Genomic DNA, 20,659 nt, shown 5'->3' with positions numbered 1-20,659 from the left:
GACTAAACACAACAAATTATAGATTGTTTTGCCAAACCAAAAAACGTTTTTATGACACTTGGCACTCTAAGTGGTGAACACAAAAAGGCGCGAGACCGAGGGTGAAGAGACGAGACAGGAGTTAAGGTGGGAGAGGTAGGAGACCGAAAGGCCGAGATGAGAGGAGACAGAGGAACCGAGTCAGGGAGAGGAGTATGGGAAAATAAGTCTATGGGCATGCCAACAGTGCCTTAGAAGGGTTCTACAGGAGTGAAAGGCGGTTCACTGGGTCACCCTTTATAAAGGAAACAGGCCAGGGTTTAAGGGCCTTGTTCTGGTGCTTTTCATGCTGTGAGTGGGGGCCTATTTTTATAACATAGACAACTAAACTACAAGTCCCAGAATACAAGTTAATGTTGGTTGAAGAGCCAGGATTGGGGTAAAGTGTCACTTTGCAGCTTGAATTGTCACATGCCAAGGTCTTCCTCTCTACAAAAAAAAGTGATTTTGTGCCGAGCTAGAACTGAGGAAATGAAACAAAAGAACCTGTGAAATGTAAATATGTGTCTCGCACACAGCTCAATTAACCAGTAAAGCTTGAACAGGAGTCACATGTGACATGCATGCAGTAATCACAGAAGGTTAGCCAAAGGCTACATGCAGTAGTAAAAAGTGTGGATGGTGAAGATTCACAAAAGGTTAACACTCATTTTCCTAAAGTGCTTTTTCTGTTGTTGTTGTTGTTGTTGTTGTTGTTGTTGTTGTTGTTGGAAACTCAAAATTCATTGTCTTACAAACGTAAGCACTGAATTCTCAATGAAAGAAGAAGGGAGACATTCTATAGGCGTATTAAACGCGTGCTCGGCATGCAGAACTGAAAGTCACGCTGTGCAGTGTGCTGAACAGATGACCCTGGCCTTTGGAAAATACAACTGTTATGTGCCCTGAGATATCACCAGCATGGTCCCCACTGCTACCCATGCAAGATCAGTACTGTATTATTAACCTCTTAAGTGCCAGGCTATTATTGAAGTCTATGTAAAAAGGACAAGTATACTCATCCTTGGCACTTACAGTAGCAAGCAGTGTGTCCAACTAAATGAACATAGGAGGTTTGGAAGTTAAATCTAGTTGTCACTTAAACAAGTGTGTCTTGAGCAACTTGATTCTGAACACATTTTGATTACAACAGGAGCTGATTTACACCTCCAATGACGTCACTGCCTTTCAGACGACTGCTTGATAATAACAAAGGCAGTCATATACCAGCACATAGTTTGCTGTCAGAGGTGACTCGTGTGGGCAGGCACGGGCTGCAAATAGGTGGAAAAGGTTTTGCCTTTAGCTTGGCAGTTGGCGTGCACTGTGTAGAGATATAGCCAAACACCACCTGCAGGCTGTGTGCCCATCGCCACATGCCACGAACTCCTTTTCAAGAACTCCCATACCATTCGTTTACCCTTAGAAGCAGTGCTAACGCACAAGGTATGAGCCAAACCGTTTAAAAATATGCATTCACATTATTAGGGTATTGATTGAGCATGGAGCTAGCTTCGGAAGCACTGGTGCACTTTATAAATCCTAGTAGGAAGGACACACTTTGCGAAGCAGAGGTACAAGGGAGCGGGGAGCTAATAACCAGGGAGGATGGGCAATTTGGGAGCAAGGGCTTTACAAACAAGCAGAGGAGGAAACAGGGGGGAGCAGATCAACCAGTCTCAGGTTGCAGAGTGTGTGGACAAAAGTAAAGTGTACATTTCTAATTTATTTTAGGGGTTGCTCCAAGGGACTCAAGCCCCTAGCAGCCTATCAGGAAACATTCCTGTATCCCATATGGCCTGTCACCACTGACACTAACTAGACTGTGTTCGTTTCATCAGCAAGTACATAAAAGCAGGATTGACATATCTGGTCATAGCCAGCTTGTATTCTCATTGGTACATTCAGACATGTGGCATGCAGCATCGCTCACGATTACCTAGTTTAGTCTGACAAAGATATTTCTCATAATGTCACTTACTATTCTAGTTTGTAGGTTAGACCTTGTTTTCACCAATGTTTTCCGGCCTGCACTCTGCAGCAAATGTTATTTCAAATATTCTTGTTCAGTGAAAAATATATGAACATCTGCTAACAATGGTTTAGAAGCAAAGGTAACCGGGCTGAAAAGACGCGTAGATGCTGGGCTCAAAAGCACGCAACACCAGAGTCAGTTATTATGTATTGCGGATCAGTGTTAGGCAGTTCCAAGTGGCCAATGGCAGAGGCTTGATATGATATGATGTGGCATTTATAAAGCGCCTGTACACAAGTGTTTGTAGGCACGACAAGAGGAGGGGGAAACAAAGGGAGGGTAAAATAACGATCTTACTAGGCCATGTGTCAATCAGATTGTGCAAGTGCGGGGAAGGGGAGAAGTGCCAGGGGGCAGGGGCAGGGGAATGGGAAGTGTAGTTAACTCACAAGTGCAGCCAGCGGGTGGCTCATAAGTGCAGAGAGAAAGGACCATAAGGTTGCGGATATAGACCCTTAAGTGCTGGGGAGCCCAGAGGCAGTGCAAGGGCAACTGGACATGCAGTTCAGAGGGCGACCAGTGCACGGAGCAGGTGCATCAGCTGGGGAGAGGAAGAGAGAAAGCAGAAGCGAAAACTAAGGTCTTGAGTTGCTTCAGGAACCAGAGGTAGTTCTGCTCAAGTTTTGGAGAGGCAGGTAGGCTGTTCCAGAGGCAGGCCCTAGCTGAGGAGACAGATCTGCCCCCAACTCTCTGCTTGGAGAAGCATTTGACCCTCAGAGTTAGAGGTGAATGAGCGGAGAGCTTGAGAAGGAAGATGTTTTGGAAGAGAACGTTGGAGGTAGAGCGGTACCAGGCCCCAGAAAGCCTTGTGGATGATGGAGAGGGTCTTGAACTTGATCATTGCAGCCATGGGGAGCCAGTGAAGAGTTTTCAGAGCTGGAGTGATAGGATCCGTGGGGTTGAGGCCAAAGACAAGTCTCACAGTCCTGTTCTGGATAAGTTGTAAAGGTCTAAGAATAGAGGAAGAAGATTTAGAAAGAGGCTGTTGCAATAGTCCAGCTTAGGGAGGACCAGAGCTCTGGAGACAATGGGTTTCTGGAGGATGTGAGAAAAGGAAGAATACATCTGAGGAGGTACAGCTGATAGTTTGACTCCTTAGAGACGTCAGAGATGTGAGGAGAGATGGAGAGGGTGGAGTCGGAGATGACACCAAGATTCTTAGCCTCACAGAAAGGAGCAGGAAGAGGGCCCAGAGTGGGTGGCCAGGGAGAGAGAGGAAAGGGGGGAGCGGTTGTCCCAATGAGGAGGGTCTCAGTCTTACTGGCATTAAGGCAGAGATCATTGGTGGCACACTATTCCTGAATTGCAGCCAGACAGTCTGGTATAAGAGAAGAAGCAGATGTGGCTGAGGGGAGCCTGAAAGAGAGCTGAGTGTCATCCACATAACATGGAACATTGGGGCAAAAAGTAGTGATGCAGTGGGAAAGAGGTGACAGCTAGTTGTTGAAGAGCCAGGGAGAGATGTTAAATCCCTGGGGACCACCACAAGTAGAGATGGAGATAGAAGAGAGGAAAGACCCCAATTGGACCTGAAAGGGTCAGTCAGTGAGAAAGGAGGTCAACCAGGCCAGGGCCTGATCAGTAATTTGTATTTGTTTTATTTGTATAGCGCAGCCAGGCCCGAAGGCAACCGGGTGCATATCTTCAACAGTAAGTTACAGAAGTGACACATAATCAGACGAGTGGTTACAATCAAGGCAGAATTACAGTTAACATAGCAAACAATTTATATACAATGGAGCAGTATCATACAAAGCAGTAAATAGTCCCCACGGTCATGCTGAGAGTCAGGCTGTACCCATTAGTTCATGTGTGGTGGCTAGCCAGAGCTTCGCTTTGTATTTGAATAAGTTAAATGAAGGTAGATTTCTTATGGTGAGTGTCAAGGAGTTCCAGAGTTTAGTTTAGTAATACCAAGGTTGTCGCGGAGGCGATTAAGCAGGATGGCATGGTTGACTGTGGCAAAAGCAGAGGATAGATCGAGGAGAATGAGAACAGAAGGGATGTCAGAGTCAAGATTGGAGAGCAAGTCTTCACGGGTGTTCAGGAGAGCAGTATCTGTGCGTTTGGCAGCTCTGAAGCCAGACTGGTGGCAAGTATGTAGATTAAGCTGAGAGATGGCCAGCTTTTCCAAGAGTTTGCCCAGGAAAGGAGTGATGGAGATTGGCCGATAGTTAGCCGGAGAGGAAGTATTAGCCGAGGGCTTCTTGAGAAGGGGGTGCACAAGAGAGTGCTTAAGGCGGGAGGGGAAAGTTCCAGTGGCAAAGGAGTGATTGCAGAAATCGACCAAAGCTGGAGCAAGGGTGTCAATGTGGTCTCTGATGGTTCTGGATGAGTAGGGGAGAACCTGCTTTGATGAGACTTTCATAGATCGGACTTATATAGAAACATTGTCAGGGGTGAACAGGGGAAAGGAGGAGAAAGCAGGAGGAGAGACGGCCTCAGCACAGAGCTTCAGAACAGAAGCGCATGGAAGTGGATGGATAACACAGAGAAAGGGAGGGAAATGGTCACGCGAGAAATGTTGCAGATTATTCAGCAAGTGGGGTCAATTGTTTTGAGGGGAATGGTTTATATTAGTGCAGGCCACAAATTACCGACTGGTTTAAGATGCTAGGTCCAGGTTTCAAAATAAAATGTATGCATAGGTTTCTCAAATCTCTGACTAATTTAATAATTTATATTGTTGCTTTTAAGTGAAGAATTGTTTTCTTGTGCCATTCTTAAGACGGCCGTCAGATTTGCACAACATAAGCTCTGAGTGGGAAGTGCCGAATAGTGTCCCATTTTCCCATCTCCATTGTCCGCGGGTTGATGCTACTCTTAGGTAGCGTGCTTAAGCACCAACCAATCATTGCCTTCTTGTGCCTTCTCACACTCTGTTTGTAAATGTGCATAATTTGCAGAGTACCTGAAACAGGGTGCCATCAGAGACATTCTTGTAGATCAGGAAACTAGAAGATGGTGAAGTCCTTATTGCCACTTCAATGTTGCCCCGTGCAATATGACATGCAGTAATCGTGACCGTGTATTGTTTCCTCCTCAGATGAGACAGACATCTGATAAATCAATGAGACTTGTGCTGTCTACTTTCAACACGCTGCGGGAGGACCTCGGCCACCTGCAAGGCGACTTAAATGTAGGTGACTATCTTGTGCACGCTTCATTTCTTAACATTGACTCTTTCTGGTTTGAAATCATTGTAAAAGTATGCATGATTCATCCTGTGGCTCGATTCACAAGCTGAGACCACAGAGTGGCTCACCAAGAATCCCTGTGACTAGCATCCTGATTCTCAAAGGAGGAGCAGCCCCCAAAGGAAAGTTCCAGACACTAAACGTGCACCTGGGAAGAAGGCAGGAAACACCTGAAAAATAACCGTGCAGTCTATGGGGTTGTAGCTTGGATCCTCATTTGCATTGCCTGCTCCTGGCCACTCCTGCAGCCAGTCCCGGTTTGAAGATGCATAGTAAGTGTCATTGTAGGCCTAGCCCCCTCCCGCGCAGTCAGGGGGGAGGGGTGTGCGTGTGTCAATCAATGCATCTGTGTTTGTTTCCCCTTTTTGTGAAAAGGCCGCAGTCTGCATGTATGCACGTTTGCATGTATGTAAACAGCACATTTTTGTGAGTGCAAATGCATTTATAGTCACAATTGTTAATCAGGCTCTGACTGTTCATCCGGCCAATCCTTCTCTGAAATACGAAATGTATTTTATTCAGTAACCCAATTCTAGCCAAAGACATAATCAATCTAACTTTAACTAAATGTTGCATTTCAATATTGCATTTGTTTTGCAAGACACGTTGTCATAATTCGTTTCCCTTTAAAAAGCAGGTTCGTGCTGTGCAAATTCGTCATTGTCTGTTTTTATGACATTATAAATGCTTACTTCTTTCCAAAATTATTAAAATGCACAGAGTTCAACATACCCTCCCTTGGATTTTGAGTGTTCAATATACAGCACTCTGTGTGAAATTTCTTTTAGCATTGTATTTTAATCACAGTAATGTATAAAACATGTTAGCACATGAGCATGCCCACAGCATTACCATGTCACGTGAGGTTTAACCATTTTTGGAGTGAGTTTTCAGTTTTTTTCTCTTTTATAGTTCAGATTACAGAGCCAATTTAGACAAGTATTACATTAGAGGTGCAAAGTTTGTAAAGTGTGTTGCGCTTACTCATGGGCGTTGCTGGACTTTGGTCTATGCATATACTGAAGATTCTCCTACCACTCTTAGATTTTCGTCCAGTTTCCTAACTACACATTTGCATAAATGCTTAGGCTTAGGGTTTAGAATGATATATGATTTGAGAGGAGTAGGCTAATGATACTATTGTATGCCTGTTAAAATATGTACTTTGCATACATAGCACTCATTTGCACACAAAACCTCAGAAAGTGCACCAGTTTCCCCTGATCCACTTGAACGGTAGGTGCTTGAATCATTCTGGGATGTTCATGCATACAGGCTTGTAAATGTCCCCAAAAGTTGCTGCTTTTTGAATGGTAACCATATTTGCATTGCATGCACAGACAGTGAATAGTCATTTTCTACAGTACAAAATGACTTTGCACAGACTTTGCACTGCAAAAATACATTTTGCACAGTTCCATGAATCAGGGTTTGTGTTGGCAGTGCAAAGTCACTTTGAACCAGGCCCACGCTGCTTAACACGGGCATCGGGTACCAGACCAAATGCAAAAGCATGTGGCAGTGAAGTAGCTGAGACCTAATCGGCTGAGTCGGGAGTCTACATTAATGAATGGATTTTTGTGTTTTTTTATAGAAACTGGAAACTGACAAGAGTTTGCTTGAGAGAGACCTTTCTTTTAAAGAATCGCAAGTGAAAGAATATGAGACCCTATTGGCATCTGTAAGAGAAAGTAACCGCCAGCAGCAGGTAAAGTAAGATTCATTGAATGTAGTATCCAAAAAAATGTATTAAGTACTTGTAGCAGACAGCAGTACAAAAGTTTGTGTACAGGAAAAAGACCCTGACACTTTATGTGAATCATTAAGCAAACATGTCCACCTTAGAATTATGCATCTTAATAATGTCATCACCTTGCTCCAAAAACCTAATGCCAAGACTGAGATCGTAGCTATCTACTAGCCCATTTCGAGCCTCCCGATCATTATAAAAGTCTTGGAATCATTTGTCAGCAAATTCTGTTTTGGCTTGGACCTGTCTGGGAGGAACACAAGAACTCTCATTAGTTAGGGTGAAGCTCCTCACCACCACGGCCACGCCAAGTCATCTTCATACCCTTGTTTGCCAAGAACTTTGAAAGCTACAACATTCGATGCCATCTGAATGCCAATGACCCACAACAGTGCACCACAATCTCAAACAAATCAGGGGACTGTCAAAGAGTTAGTGACTGCACTTCCCATGCCTGAAAGTGAATGTAACTGACCCAATGTGGCAGCGATGGTAATTAACAACCCTTCTTCAAGATGATTTAAGTGCCCCAAACTCTATCGCTCTCTCAGGGCTGAAGTCGTAGGCTTCTCCTTGAACACAGGCCCTAGTGCTAGTGCAAGTCAGTAATGTTGTAAATTACTACTTCCACCACCTTTCCCGGACTCTATAGCCCCCCTTGCTGTCCTGTGCTGCTCCAAGGCATGCATAGAGCTCTCAAACTGGATACACAACTCTCTCTGCAAAGTCTACCTCCAAGCTCCAGGGGGCTGGGAACTTTGCTGCTTGCCGCATCCTGGGGCTATTAGGTCCCAGACCTATTTCACCAGTCCTGAGGATGGGCCACTGGCTGCTGACCTGACATAGGATAGCTATCAACACTAAGCGCACCGGCCACAAAATCCACCTGGGCAGAGCACCCATCGATCTGCAAAATGCGATGGTTCTGTATAATCCGAAACAATGGCAATGGCCAGGGGCAACGTGCTCACCTTGGAAGCAAGACGACACAGAACAACATAGGTTCAATTCCCAGGACCACGCTTATAAACTTCTGGGTATTAAGCGCGTTATAAATAACCAATCATATCATATCATACAACAGATTCAAAGGCAACACAGTTCATGCAGAAATCACACAACTCTAAGGAATCACACTCAAAGCTGACTTGTCATATTCGTCACAGGTCTCCTTTATCATCAAGTGATAGATCCAAAGTCTCCCTTATCTTTGCACTGACTCAAGACTTCCTTTCCATTGAACCAGTTGCTTCACGCTCTTCTTCTGCCCCCTGGACCTCAACATGCCCGGAAGTAGTCATCCAACAGTCTGCGTGTCCTTCACAAAAACAAAACATATAATAAAATGTGAATTAATATTCCAAGATGTGCATGCCAGTATTGTATTTAATAAAAAAAGTTTGGCTCGAGCACCCAGTGGTGAAAGCTTGCAGCACAGTGCCAATTCATTGGATGGGAAGTCCTTTGGACCAGCAGTGACTGCGGACAGATTTCGTAATATGGTTTTCTATGGGCACTTTTTCCCCAAGGACTCGCACCAATAGAGCCTTTTTTCCACATATGGGTGGACTCTATACTACGTATTGTCCAGACTTTGGCATACTACATATTCTCAGATTTAGTTACTAGTATGGCTTCATTACATATTTAGATAAGTTAGTGGTTGTCACACAAAATTCGCAATTGAACACTCATAATGGCTCATGATTGAGAAGAGTTGCCAGCAGTTCTATGTGGCATACAGCATTAATGAACGTTTTTTTTTTTTACCAATTTAAAGATGGCTGCCACCTTGGGCCGTCAGGTTGCAAAGCAATAGCAGGTAACGTTGATGGTCACAAGACTGTCTGGTCTATTGCACGCTGGCAAAAGACATTAATGGAGAGAAAGTGGCGTGCTTTGTTTGGATACGCAGGCGACTGCAGTTTCGCTGCACGTTCGTTGAACAACAGTTCCTCTTTCTATGAAGTAAATGACACCATTTCAGGTAATGGGACCATGACTGCTGGGACATGGTTTGTGTCACTGGCGGGCTGTATGACATATTGGCTGGCTGTGGGGTTATTGAGTGTAGATTTTTCCCTTCCCTCTAAATTACAGCAGAGAAGTGGGAATGTCCTGCGACACAGTGGCTGGGAAGTTGAAAGCACAGGCTTTTTCGGATGTGTAGATGGAGAGTACTTGCGGTCTGACACGGGTAGGTGGAGTATCTATGGGGCCGAGGATGTGGCATTGATTTAAGTGAGCTGGAAATTGCATTGTTTGCAAAATTAGGCTTCATGAGAGCAGTGGCTGCTCCTTTTACTGAGAATACTGCACTGCTTCCTGTTTAGGTTGTTTAATAGCCACCTCTACAACTTGACTGAGGACAGGAGTGACGACCCCTAGAAGAATTTAATGTGTTTTGTTGGTCTTGAAGAAGGTGACAGACTTCCCCGAAACCGGTCGACCTGTCGAGATGCCAGATTTAGTGTTGTTTTTATGGGCATTGTCGCTTGTGTTTTAATTTGATTATTAAGTTGAGGACACATTATACACATGCACACTTGAGGATTGGTGAAACAAAGGAAAAAATATACCCTCTGCAATACTTAGTGGGTTGGTCCTGCGACAAATAGCCCCTGGTTTTTAATTTGGGTTTTTAATCACAAGGTTTGAGCCACATTTTTCTCTGGCTCGGTAGGTTTAACATGGTTTTGATCGCTATTAGTGTGGGGATCTTCGTTATAAGATACGACGAGTACAGTGGGTGCATTTACAGACAGTTTTGGAAACTAAATATTCGTTACATCAGTTTAATTCATTCCTGAGTTTAATCAAGGGATATTTCTCTCCCTCTATCCCTGTTAGATATGCAGCACAACACCACTCCCTAGGGTTATTTCCTTCCCAAGGGATAGTTTAGTACTTCTTTTTAGGGACAGTGCCAGTTTAGTTGGTTTGCATAAAATTGTTGTTTCCTTGGGTCACCCTTGTGTGTGAAAATGTAGGTCCTTCGTGACTGAGATCCTAGTATTTCGTTTAATGGGTTTCCCTGGTTGCTTTTGCAGTGACCTCTTTTTACAATCTTCACCCCACTGCCTTCGGCATGTTACATTCTGGACTTAGTCTCAGGTGACTTCTGATGCTGAACATTTTCACTCCTGCTGGATTAGTCTAAATTTTATGAAGACGACAGTGGAATTATAGTTTAATGCGGTTCACTGCAGAATCTTTTCCTCACCATTCCTTTTGCTCCCTTTCATAAAAAAACATCTATAAAGTTTGAAATGGCCATTACATCTGCCATATATAGTCACATCATAAAGTGCACAGTCACAAGTAACCATGGACCCACTGTGTTTCAGCATACTTTACTCTTAGATACATTTTAAGGCATTATAGTTATATATTTTTAGCACTTGCGGCTGTGCAGAAACATCATCCTTCCAGCTACTTTACTGTCACTATTCTCTCACCACAGTGCCTTGAGTGGGTTTATTCTTCCTCAGAAAAGTTTTCACACATATAAAAAAAAATAACTGGAGAAGATGAACAAACCAAAAAGACAATACTGACACATATGGTCTGTGGCAAGTTAGCATTGAAAAGCATATTCATATAAAACATGCAACTGCATGATAACAACCCTCTGCATTATCCACAAGGCCTTCTGGGGCCTGGGGCCGCATTACCTTCAACTCTCTCTTCCTAAATACATTCCTTCTCGGGCTCTTCGCTCATCTGCCTCCAACTCCCTCAGGGTCAGCCGCTTCTCCAAGCAACGTGTTGGTGGTCGATCTCTCTCTTCGGCAGGGGCCTCCCTCTGGAACAGCCTTCCTACCTCCCTGAAACTTGAGGAGAACCATCTCCGGTTCCGGAAACACCTCAAAACCTTCCTCTTTTCTTCTGCTTTCTCTGCCTCTCTCCCCTGCTGAAATCCCCTGCCGAATCTACACCGGTTTACCTGGCCACCCTACTGACCTTGGGGCCAGGTCCCACCCTTGCACTCCTGCCCTACCTCCCTGGAAACCCCCGCACTTAGGGACTGTTTTCAGTATCCCTACAGTCCCCCCACCAGCACTTGTCTGCTCTACCTTGCACTTGCCACAATCAGGCCGCTTTTACCTATCGTATTTATTCCTCTATCCCATGTACTGCACTTTTCCCTTTCTCCCTACCCTTGCACTTGAGCAATCTGAATGACACTTGGCCTAGTAGGATCGTTTGTCTGTCTTTCCACTGTTTCCCCTCTCCTGCCTCGTAGCGCCTTGAAACACTTGTGTATAGGCGCGTTATAAATACCATATCATAACATAGATATTTCATTCATTTCATTTTAGTGGTAAACAGAAAGGATGACACGTACAAACCGTTACAATATTAATAGCATAAAAAATAATATAGAAAACAAAAACACAACCAATATTACATCCGTCCCATAAGGACCATCCAGGTAGTGCGGTAAAACAAAACTTCTCCAGCATGGGGTCTGACATGGATTCACATGCGCATGAATATTCCCTGTCCTCAGGCCGGGAATCCCCAGTAAGAAAAGAAAAGCAGTATTGCTTTAAAAGCTTGAATACTGACTTTCGCCTGATATCCAATCAGTGCACCCCTCCAATGATGGTCGTCTCCCTGAGTCCTACCCCTTGCGGCCATCTTCAGATTTTTCCAGCATGTTTCGGTGCAGGGGGTCCTTGATTTTTGCTCTCCGAGTTTATTTTCAATAAATTTCTGTTTTTCGGCAGAAAATATCAATTTGTTGTGAAAATTTCAAAGACTGCTAACGGCTAGTCAGCTCCAGTAACAGGGCTCTGTGGCCAGTTAAGTTTTGACATCTATACTACATGCAAACTTGGAACGGCCTACCGAGGCCTACTTTGCACCTCGCCATGCCGGAGGAAGGCAGGAGAAGTCTCTTCAGGCTCTGCTCCCAGTGTGGCTTGAGGAACATCTGCGTGGAGGACAAACACGCAAGATGTCTCTACTGTCTGCATCCTGATCATGAAGAAGACTGATGCAACATCTGCTGAAGTTTTCTGGCCAAAACAAAGAGGGACCGCTACCGACGGACGGTGGCGTGTTTGGAGGAGGACAGGGCCCCTGGTGTGTCCTCTGGGCATGCTCAGGCAAAGCCCAGATTGGGCTGCACTCCATAGCACTCTCCACCTGATAAGAGGTCCAGAGCGGCCGAGGCGTTACCCCCGGAGGGCACCAGTAAAGCGGCTAGAGATGCCGCAGATGCGGTTCCTAGTGCTCTCTGTCACCTTGCCTGTCTACGGTGAGCTTGCCGGGGGCCGGCGTAAAGTCCTCGAAGCATAGTGTTTTGTCATGGGAGAAACCGAAGAAGCACTCCCGAAAGGAACCCTCTTCGAAGCTCTCAGCAACGCCGACTCCCAAGGCTTCGTCAATGACTACAAGGTCGTCGTCTATGGCCACAACTACGTTGACCAGACCACCATTGACGGTTGCTTCACCATCGGCTGCAGTGGGCTCATCTTTGTCAATGGCTGCTCCGTCAAAAACTGCCTTGTTGACGGCCACCTCGTTGACGACTGCCTCGGCGACGGCCACCTCATCGACGAGCAAGTAAAGCTGCTGGCAAAACCTGCGGCAAGGGTTTCGCTGCCTCCAAGGCCCACAACTACTGCATCATCAACCACCACTACCCAGTCAGTAAAGGCGCTGGTCATGTCTGTAGCCCTGAGGAAGTGGTTAGACCAGGAGACCAGCACACACAGAGCTCAGTTGGTCCTTTGGCCGTTTATACTACCTCTGACAATGACACACATCATTGCTTGGATGCAGGTGGCTACAGCGCCATAAGCATGGATTCAGCAAGGCAGACAAGCCCTCCTCCATCAAGCCCACGGCCCAATCTGCAAATTCCAAGAGATATGTCCCAGGACATCTTCTCAGTGCTCAGTTCTCTGGTCTCAGAGAAAGACCAGCAGCTACCACCCATAGCGGGCCTGTCAGGGAGCGACCCTAGGTACAGCCCTCCGAGGCCTCCACACAGGCATCGCTCAGCTACCCCGAGGCGACCACCATCACCACCACTGCCAGGCAATGCACTGCACACTGATACGGCAACAAACATGGGCACTGGCACAACAGACACGATGACTTCGATGACTTTGTCCCAGCAGATGGGGAGCCAGTAGGGGCGAATGATACCCCCAGAGCTTCACCTCAAGATGAAGTGGGGTCATTCCATTCCATGATGGCGAGGGCATCTGCCCTATTTAATTTGCTACCAGAGGAGAAGGGGAAGGAAGGTTTCCTCTACCAGAAACTGGACGAGGTATGTGAAAGGGCCTGGCCTTAATGAAGTCCCCAAGCCCGCACCAGCGAGGCGAGACCAGCTAGAGAAAAAATACAGGGTGGCAGACTCAGCCCCAAATGTCTCTGCTGACAGCCATCCCCGGATTCAGTAATTTCAGCCGCAGCAATCAAACAGTCGGCGAATCCATCCTCCATGTCTATGGTCCTACGAGACCAAGAAGGGAAGAAGCTAGATGTGTCAGGGAAGCGCATCATATATACTGCAGCGTCAACCATTTAGGCTGCCAACGCTCTAGCCATCCTGCCCGGTATGATAGGGATTTGTGGTTTAAACTAGGCCCACTCCTGGAATTCTTGCTGGACGACAAGAGGAGGGAAGCTCTGGCACTATTTCAGGAGGAGGAGGTGGCCTCCGATCATGCCATCACTGTGGCAATGGATGTCGCAGATTCCGGCTTCTGCCAAATGGGGAATGGTTTAGCGCTCAGGCGTCAAGGTTGGCTGAAAGCTACCAATTTTAGGCCTGACGATCAGGCCAAGGTAGTGGATATGCCTTTCGACAGCAATAATCTTTTCGGAAAGGCAGTGCATGAAACACTGCAGGCCATCAAAACGGACTCTGATATAGCAAGGTCCCTAGGAACCCTGCAGCAGTTCCGTTCTTCTTTTCGGTCTTCCAAGAAGATCTTCAAAGGGATAGGCCACCACTTCCTACCATCAGTCTTCCCGCTCCAAGGTGTAGGAATCATACAGAGGTCGGTCCGAGGCCTTCGGTGGTGGTTCACAGCACCGTCGGTACCTGCAGGGGAAAGCTGTAAGCAACCAAGCAGGCCTGACTAGGCACAAGGCATGGACCCCACCTTCGGCTCACCAGTGGAAGGTTGTCTGTCAAATTTCATTGATGCCTGGATAAACATCACCACAGACGAATGGGTGCTGGACATTCTGCAGAAAGGGCACACGCTGGAAATCGAATGCAAGTGCCCTCGTACTCCACCTGAAACGAGGAAAAACACAGTTCTCAGCTGCTCTGGCAAGTGTGATCCATGCTATCAAAGGGCGCATGAGAACCCGTCCCGCTGTGACTCCGGGGCTCCAGAGCATACTCCAGATACTTTCTAGTCCAAAAGAAGTTGGGGGGTGGCACCCAATCCTGGACTTAGACACCTCAACAAATACCTAAGGGCCCAAAAGTTCAGGATGGTCACGTTGCAGCAACTGCTCGGCCAACTGGAGAAAGGGGACTTCATGACAACTCTTGATCTGGAGATACCTACTTTCACATCCCCATTCATCCAAAACATCGGAAATTCCTTTGATTCATAGTTCTGGGGAATCACTACCGGTTTAAGGTACTGCTCTTCACCCTGAAGTCAGCACCAAGGGTGTTCACCAAGTTTTTGGCCCTTGTGGCAGCGCATCTACGTCTCAAGGGCATACAAATCTACCCGTACCTAGACGACTGGCTCATTAGGTCATGTTCTTGGAGCCTGGCAGTGCAACACACACAGGAGACCATACATTTGCTAACAGAACTCGGATTCTCTATCAATTATCTGAAATCCTGCAGAACGCCATCAGGACGTTCTGTTTCTGGGAGCACGTCATGACACAGTGGCGTCTCTAGCTTTCCCCTCGGAAGAGCGGGAGCTGGCCATCCTGGGGAAGGTGCATTGTCTGTCCACCATTAAAACAGCAACCATCCTAGCAATTAAGTCGCTGCTAGGCATGATGTCCTCCTGCATACATCTGATGCCTTTCTGCAGGCTGCAGATGAGGCCACTCCAGGAGTTTCTGGACTGCAATGGCACCAGGTCACGGGCAATAGGTCAGCCAAGTTTGTTGCTCAACCTGGAATTCAGGAAAGCCATCCAATGGAGGGGGGGTGTGCTCTCACCTTACGCATGGTTACCCATTCCGTACCCCTCCTTTTCAAGCAACAGTCACCACGGATGCCTCGCTGGATGGATGGGGGGCCCACGCCGAGCAGTCCCACGTCAGAGGCCTTTGGCTGCTGGAGGAAAAGGATCTACACATCAATGTGTTGGAACTTTGGGCTGTGTTCTGGTTCCTCAAGTCATTTTTGCCGCTCCTGAAGGTTCGAGTGGTGAGGATTTTCACAGACAACACAACCACAATGTTCTACATCAGGAACCAGGGTCGGGACTCGATCCACTGCTCTGTCGTTCGAGGCATGGACGTGACCCGATCCCCTGCTCTGTCATTCGAGGCACAAACCATTTGGCTCTGGGTGATCCTTCAGAACATGTTCCTCATACCCTTTCACCTAGCAGCTATAAAGAACACCATAGTGGATGCCCTCAGCAGGGAGCTTCGGTTCGATCCCGAGTGGGAGTTGCAGCAGCACCAAGTAATCCATTTGTTACGCCAGTGGGGTTGTCCAGAGATCAATCTATTTGCTACAGCAGCAAACTCCAAATGCAAGCAGTTTGCCAGCAGGTTCCCTCAACCGAGGACTTTGGAAGGTGCCTTCTCGCTCAGATGGGAAGGTCAATTCCTGTACGCTTTTCCTCCGATTCCCCCTCCTGCTATGAGTCATCAAGACATTGAAGCAATGCCTCTGCATGATGATACTCATCGCCCCAGCGTGGGCCTGGCAGATATGGTACCTGAACCTGCTTTGCCTGCCGGCCATCAGGCTGCCTCCTCTTTCCGACCTGCTCTCCAGAGAAAGCAGAACCTTCCAACACCACGATCCAGCATCAATTAACCTCACTGCCTGGCTCCTGCAGCCTTAGAGTCTGGCCACTATGATCTTCTAGTGGAATGTAAAGCTGCTCTTGCCAAGGTCAGAGCACCCTCTACTCTACTGTGCTATAGTCACAAATGGAAACATTTCACAGGGTGATGCAGGACGCAGGGCATCACGCTGCTGGGTGTCTCTGCTCCTCATCTCTTTCCGTACCTGCTCTCGCTGGCACGTCTGGTTTCACCCATGCCTCCATCAAAGTACATCTGGCGGCCATTTCACGATACACCCGTTCATCTACAAAGCCTTGTTATGGTCTCACAGACTAGTCAAAGAATTCATGAAAGGTCTCTTTAGGTCTTTCCCTCCAGTGAAAGCTCTGGCCCCGGCATTGGGGAGCTCAATGTTGTCCTCACGAAGCTCATGGGACCTCCATTTGAGCCTTTACATCATGTTCCTCTCAAGTTTCTTTCATAGAAGGCTGCGTTCCTAGTAGTGATCACTTCGGCCAGGCGGATCAGGGAAATTCAGGCTCTTTCCTGCAAAGCCCCCTACTTATCATTGCAACCTATCAGGGTGGTGCTCAGCACTCACCCGGCCATCATGCCGAAAGGTCCGTCTAAGTTCTACCTCAAAAAACCTTTAGTACTTCTAGTCTTCTTCCCGAATCCTGTTTCTGCTCACTGCATATGCTGGACATTGCTTGTGCCTTGAAGTTCTATGTGGCCCGCTCAAAAGACTTCCAGAAGACTCTCAGCTCTCTGTGAACTTTGCTCCTGTGAATCAGAGGAAGGGCCTGTCCAAGGCCTCCCTATCCAGGTGGCTTTCCGGCTGCATCATGCACTGTCATCGTCTGGCTGACAGACCCAATCCAGGCTGGCTGAGAGCCTACTCCACCAGACCCATCACTGCTACGATGGCGTTTCTCTCTGGGGTTCCCCTGCTGGAAATTTGCAGGGCTGCTACATGGAAGTCGACGCACACCTTCACAAGATTCTGCTGTGTGAACAAGGATTCCAGAGAGAAGTCAAGAGTCGGCCAAACGGTGCGGCGCAACTTGTTTGCTTGAGGTGAGTTGGTTCCAGGGTTAAGTGTTGTACTTCTGTTGAGCCTTGCCACCTCCCATGGTTGTGTATAATTTACTGCCGTATAATCGTATTCATGAGAATGTGAATCCATGCCTGACGCCATGCTGGAGAAGGAACAATTTACTTACCTGTAACTGTTGTTCGTCAGAATGGGTCTGGCATGAATTCACATGTGAACTCTCCCTCTGTCCCCGCTGTGGTTCTTCTGGGTTCATACTGGCACCTCACATGCTTCTAATCTGAAGATGGCCGCTGAGGGCGGGAATCAGGGAGACAACCGTCATTGGATGGATGCAGTATGACCCCTTCTTCAGTGATTGGATATCAGGTGTAAGGCAGTATTCAAGATTTTAAAGCAATACTGCTTTTCTTTTCTTTTCTTACTGAGGTTTCCCGGCCTGACGACGGGGAATATTCATGATCATGTGAATCCATGCCAGACCCATGCTGGAGAACAACAGTTACAGGTAAGTAACTAAATTACTGCCTTCAATAAAATGTGCTTATATCTATTATTTCAAACTGCTACCAATGTTATACTGGCCTACAATAAATAGCTAATCCAAAAGTAATGTGTGACCCAGGCAACATTGTCACCAAATATCCTTCACAACTATTCTCCTATGAGCCAATGCTTTTGAATATCCACAAGACATATACTGATTTGGTTAGTTCATCTGCAGTTCCTATCGGCCATGCGTTTTGTACGAAATACCTTGTTACCTCAACATCAGCAACAGCTGTACTAATCTTATTGGAACATAGTGCAGGCAAATAAAAATAAAGTGGAAAACTGTCTCTACATGACGTAGAGCACAGGCACATAGTGTGGAGGAACTTTCACTTTTCCATCTTCAATGGAGATGCAACACAGGGAAAATCTAACGTCGGGATTTCATGTACATAGCTCGGAGTTGATTTTGGTGGAACAAGTCGAGATATTGAAAATCAGGCCTCGTTTTTACTCACAAATAGGCAACAATTAGACTGGTACATGAGAGACCATCCAAATTGAGCCCACCCATTAACTTCCATTAAGTATACTTAACTACATTTTTATCACTAAATTTCCTATAAGTGTTAAGCCAGTATTCCTGTAGTATCATGAGGTAAAGACAATGCCTGATGTAGTTAAACCGGCCAAGATTCCTAGCATTATGCATGTTAGAAACTGCAGCCAGGTTTTTGTAAGGGTCATCTGGTGATCTTTCCCAAGTGCACATCCAATGAAGAACAGGCATCAAGGCGGCCTGATCTTTTAATGGCTTAATTCCAAATTCAACCAATTTGAGGAGTGTTTGTGCAGGGATATGGTCTGTGACGACAGATTAAAAAAATGTATTGCCAGTGATAAGAGTCCTCATTTCAGGAATACCCCATAATTTGGCATTCTCTAAGGCTACCAATATTGCCTTAGCCTGATACATTCTCAATGGAAAGCTACTTGTTGTTTTCCCAAGTTGTCATGAAATGTATGTAATGCGTCCGCCACATGTGAAAAATACACCCCTGAATGTTCAATCTGAGTCCATCTACCAATTGCAGCAAACCTGATACCTAAGTAATCTGACAATGTTACCTCTTTGTTTCTACAATTTGTTACAAATATTTATTTTAGCTGCGTCCTTGAACCAACCTTCATTATTTTGGTCTAGTCATCATTGATCATTAGAGCATTCCTGTCACAAAAACCTTCAAAGTTCTGCAATAGCCAGAGATCAAAAGTTATGTTTGTGCAATGAGGGCGGTGTCATATGCATATATATCAGAATTGGTCACTCTAAATTATTCAGTGTGGACATAAGCATTCAGAGCTTTTAGATCCTTCACAACCTCATTTATAAAAATAAATAGTACTGGGGCTAATACACACCTGTCTAACTCCATTATTAATATCAAATATGTCGTCTCCTTTCTGGATATTATCTGGCCACCATAACCTGTGTTCTGTAATGCTATTTTTTTATCTGTGTTTTCTCCAGCAAGCACTAAAAGAGAGTGCCTTAAAAATCAGAAGACTGGAAGAACAGATCCTTCTTTTGAAGAATTCAGATGCCGACAAAGAATATCGACTAAAGGAACTAGAATACAGTAAACAAGCCATGGAGCAAGAGAATGACAACCTGAGATTACAGGTACCCTCGGCCACCTCTTCTTACTCTGTGTTTACGTTACTTGAATGCTGTTTTGTGTTTTATGGCGTGCCAAATCTTTGTTTGACGCTTTGAATGTGTGTGTATGTGTCAGATTTGCCAGTATAATACATGGACTGTGCTCCTGATCGAGAGCCACGCACTGCATATCATTTATACATAAGGTAGAGCACAAGCTGGAGTAGAACTAAGGTTTACGTTTTCAATAGCAGGGGAAGAGAGGCTTAGTGTTTAGTACACATGGTGGTTTGTTCAGTCTCCACTCCTCAAGTTTGCTCATTTGAGCATTGGACTTCCATACTCTATGCTTGTGAAAGTGAATGTCTCATCAATTCCCCTAATTCCACCGGGTCAGCGCATTGGGGAATTGCAGGAAAAGTGTCCAATTACAGATCTTATCATGTGCTGGTGCTTCTTGTTGTAACTTAAAGACTTTGAGATATTTGTGATGAAACTTGTGGAGTCATCACCAAATTCCAGCCTAATGTCTCTTCCCATGTGGCCAGGGGGGAGGCAGCCGCTACCTGATTATCAGAATCACATGGGAGGAGACAGCTATCAAGGGGAAGTGAACTCCACTAGGACAGATGCGGTATTCATCTTCTTTTGAGGATGAAGATGAAACCATTTCCAGATTTTTAATGCCATACCATCCATGTAGCAATCCCTCTAATATGAATGTGCAAATAACCTATTAGAAAAAGTCAGTTAAACATAACGAAATTGGTGTCTCAGACTCAGGAATTAAAAACGAAAACCTTAAATTGTCACAATTCTGTCTTAATAGGAAGTCCTCCCTCTAATGTGAAATTGCAGATGCTTTCCACAAGCCCCCCTTACATTTGTACTCTCAGTTTATAGAACAATCTGACTTAGCTGAAAATAACGTAGAACAATTTGATGTTATACATTCTTCTATGGACTTCAATTCCCATAATGCAAAATGTATTGGGACGAAGAAGAGGAGCTTAGAGGCAATGAGGTCTCAGAATGGTGACTATTCAATGGTGCGGTCTAGTCATTGCCAATCGAAGCACCTGAGCGGGATCTTTAAAACCCAAGATGAGATCCAGCTGTGTTATGAAGGTGAAGCAGAGAAAGAAAGGCGAGGAGCAGTTAATGGCCATGCGGGAAGCATATCTGAGGAAGCTGCCATCATCTGATGTGCAGAGGCAGCCACAGAGAGAAGCCCTCTTGCAGGAGTCACCCCAAAGGGTGAAAACAAGAAGAACTGTAGAGTACGTGCAGCACAAGGCAGCATACTAAAAAAGGAGCCCAGCTGAGAAGGAGACGTGCCTTTAGAGCAGCGTGTGGCAGACGCGTGCAGCTGCGGAAGATCAACCATATTGGTCCCAGACACTGCCGCACAACTTACCTGCGGCTCGCAGAGGCACGAGAGAAGGCCGACTGAACGCAGAAGCACTGCCACAAAGCTTGA

The 20,659-nt window shown here is 46.0% G+C and overlaps 1 protein-coding gene across 3 annotated transcripts in view; it reads left to right on the top strand.

Moving 5' to 3' along the window:
* Window positions 1-20,659, top strand: part of POF1B (POF1B actin binding protein) — a 464,150-nt gene that overhangs the window by 354,078 nt on the left and 89,413 nt on the right. For all 3 annotated transcript variants that reach the window (XM_069612934.1, XM_069612932.1, XM_069612933.1), the window contains exons 10-12: window positions 5,100-5,192; window positions 6,845-6,958; window positions 19,051-19,203. In XM_069612934.1, the coding sequence (XP_069469035.1) occupies window positions 5,100-5,192; window positions 6,845-6,958; window positions 19,051-19,203 (360 nt within the window). The remainder of the gene's footprint in view (window positions 1-5,099; window positions 5,193-6,844; window positions 6,959-19,050; window positions 19,204-20,659) is intronic.

Source organism: Ambystoma mexicanum, chromosome 5p, assembly GCF_040938575.1.
Source record: "Ambystoma mexicanum isolate Mex_15411 chromosome 5p, UKY_AmexF1_1, whole genome shotgun sequence".
NCBI classification, from domain to species: domain Eukaryota; kingdom Metazoa; phylum Chordata; class Amphibia; order Caudata; family Ambystomatidae; genus Ambystoma; species Ambystoma mexicanum.
Note: the sequence above shows the minus strand (reverse complement) of the source record. Positions and strands in the feature narration are given on the sequence as shown.